This window comes from Trachymyrmex cornetzi, unplaced genomic scaffold (genome assembly GCF_001594075.2).
Source record: "Trachymyrmex cornetzi isolate Tcor2-1 unplaced genomic scaffold, Tcor1.1 scaffold732, whole genome shotgun sequence".
In the NCBI taxonomy this organism is placed as follows: Eukaryota; Metazoa; Arthropoda; class Insecta; order Hymenoptera; family Formicidae; genus Trachymyrmex; species Trachymyrmex cornetzi.
Genome location: NW_017300062.1, coordinates 77807 through 80114, shown reverse-complemented (window position 1 = coordinate 80114; position 2308 = coordinate 77807). Strand labels below are relative to the sequence as shown.

At 33.9% G+C, this 2308-nt stretch overlaps 1 protein-coding gene across 1 annotated transcript in view; it reads right to left on the bottom strand.

Moving 5' to 3' along the window:
- Positions 1 to 358: 358 nt before the first annotated feature.
- LOC108767920 (uncharacterized) overlaps positions 359 to 2308 on the bottom strand; it is a 17501-nt gene continuing 15551 nt past the window's right edge. Inside the window, exons 2-3 of the mRNA XM_018518057.1 lie at positions 580 to 687; positions 359 to 486 (exon numbers count right to left, since the gene is read on the bottom strand). Of these exons, the coding sequence (XP_018373559.1) occupies positions 359 to 486; positions 580 to 687 (236 nt within the window). The remainder of the gene's footprint in view (positions 487 to 579; positions 688 to 2308) is intronic.

The following is a 2308-nucleotide window of genomic DNA, read 5'->3' as shown; positions in this document are numbered from 1 at the left end:
ACGAAAAATTATTACTTTGAATGCATGAGAAGAAAATAGTTGTTTTCAAGACTTCTTTGCCCTCCACTTTTTTAACGGCTGTATACGCCATAGCTACTTCTCTCGACATATATTTTTTTTAAATATTTGTCAATGACTTCAGTAAAGGTATGCTTGCGTCCATAATTTTCCACACATTACGCTGCTAAAATAAGTATATACGTTTAAAATAAAGTATAACTGTATGCAATATGAGTATTTATTGAGAAAATGTATCTTACAAAATCTTGCCGAGATGCACTGTTATTTAGTTTTTCTTCAAATTTCTTGAAATCTGCTAACGTTTTGCACGGAAATTCTATACTTTTTTTCAGCAAATTCAATACCAGTACAAATTTGATGAGAAGTGTTCTTTGCAGAGTGTACAGTATTCAATTCCTTTATGGCTAAAGTCAGTTGTGTTAATTGTGTACATACTAAATCCGGATGATATCAAACGCGTTAAATCTATAATATAATGATAATTAAAATTAAGGTTTATTAAAAAATCACTAAGCAAATTAAAAAATAATAACTTAAAAACCTAAAAATAAGACTTACCGTTAGTAGCATATTGTTTACCCACGTCGAATTGAAAAGATGAACTCTTTTCCTCAATATGGTGTTTAGCAATTTTTGATGTTTTGTTACCATCGGTACATTGACGTTCTAGAAAATAATTTAGAGATATAACACTATATTATGTAGAAATATTATTATATTTATCTAAATAATTATTTTTTAATTTTTTAAGTGAATAGGAAATATTGCACGTCATATTTTGATTTATTGTTGATACACAGTACAATATCATGATTGTGAAAAATAGCAAGCTACATTAAAAAAGAATTCCACAGAATTTATTTGGAAAGCTGGCATTTGTTAGCTCAAAGTAAATTTATTTTATCACAATTATATATTAGTTTATAATTTTACGTCCTATTTGAAGAAGTTGATTATACAGATATAGCTATTGTCGCTGTTAATTCATTTCATAAGTAAACTTGATGATGACATATCTTTAATTTATTGGCCTTACTGTCTGCCTATATAGTATCCTTTATTTTTAATTAATTTTATATAAAGTTATAATAAATTGACTTACTTTTTAAACTAGAATCATTTTACATTTACAAGTGTTTTTGTTTTGTTTCCATTAAAACGTTTTATACATGAAAAAATAATAATTTATTCTATAAAATATTCACAACATTGATTAATTATAAATGTTATCTTATATATTATTGCAAATTAAAAATGTTTCAATAAAAGAGAGTTTATTCTTATCATTTTTCTTGTAATGATTATTTCTAATAAATAATATATAAAATAATATATATAAGGTGTAACTAAAAAAAAACGTATATGGAGTGTACCATGAGATACAGGGAAAGAATCCATGCAGAAAAGTCCTGAGTAATTTTTTGATCTGAGTTTTCAGTTCGTTGTTATACGACATTAAAGTTAGCGAATTAGTGTCCGAGTATAGAAGGAAAAGGGGTGATCCCGATTGATCACGGCTCGATCAGACACCACCAATCACAGCGACCGGTGTTTAGGAGCTTTGAAGTCTCAAGCGCTGTGAGTGGCTCGTGTCCAATTGAGCCGTGTCCAACTGGGTGCCACCCGAAGGAAAACAGGCACGTAGCAAAGCGGAGTGGAGCTGACGAATTCTCGGGAGAACGACGGTGAGCAGCGAAGCGATTGTAATTATCAACTCTCTCTCTCTCCCCCCTCCCTATCACTACATGAACATGTATCTAAGTAGGAGGTTGTTACTTTGAACACTTATTATAATTTTAACGAAATAAATAAACCGGACGCTAATTCGTTAACTTTAACATCGTATAACAACGAACTGAAAGCTCAGATCAAAAAATGACTCAGGACTTTTCTGCTTGGATTCTTGCCCTGTATCTCATATATGCTCCATACATGTTTATTTAGTTACACCCTGTACATTATACATATATACAGGGTTTTTGGCGACTCCCGCATTTTTTGTCATACGTGGGTAGAACAGCCTATACTGAATCAAAAAGTCCTGTACCATTTTGAGGTGTCAGCAATAGTTAACGAGATATTAACGTTTAAAAGATAGCCAAATACGCGCGTCCCCCCGATGTACTATTGCCGAAGGCACAGCCCACCGAGCGCACGGCGCCCCGCTCACCGCCGCGAGCCTCTAAGCTCGAACGGCGCGGCGCGCCTACTAGGCCATCCCCGTTCCTTGCAGCCCGCGCGCCGTGCGCTCGGTGGGCTGTGCCTTCGGCAATAGTACGTCGGGGGG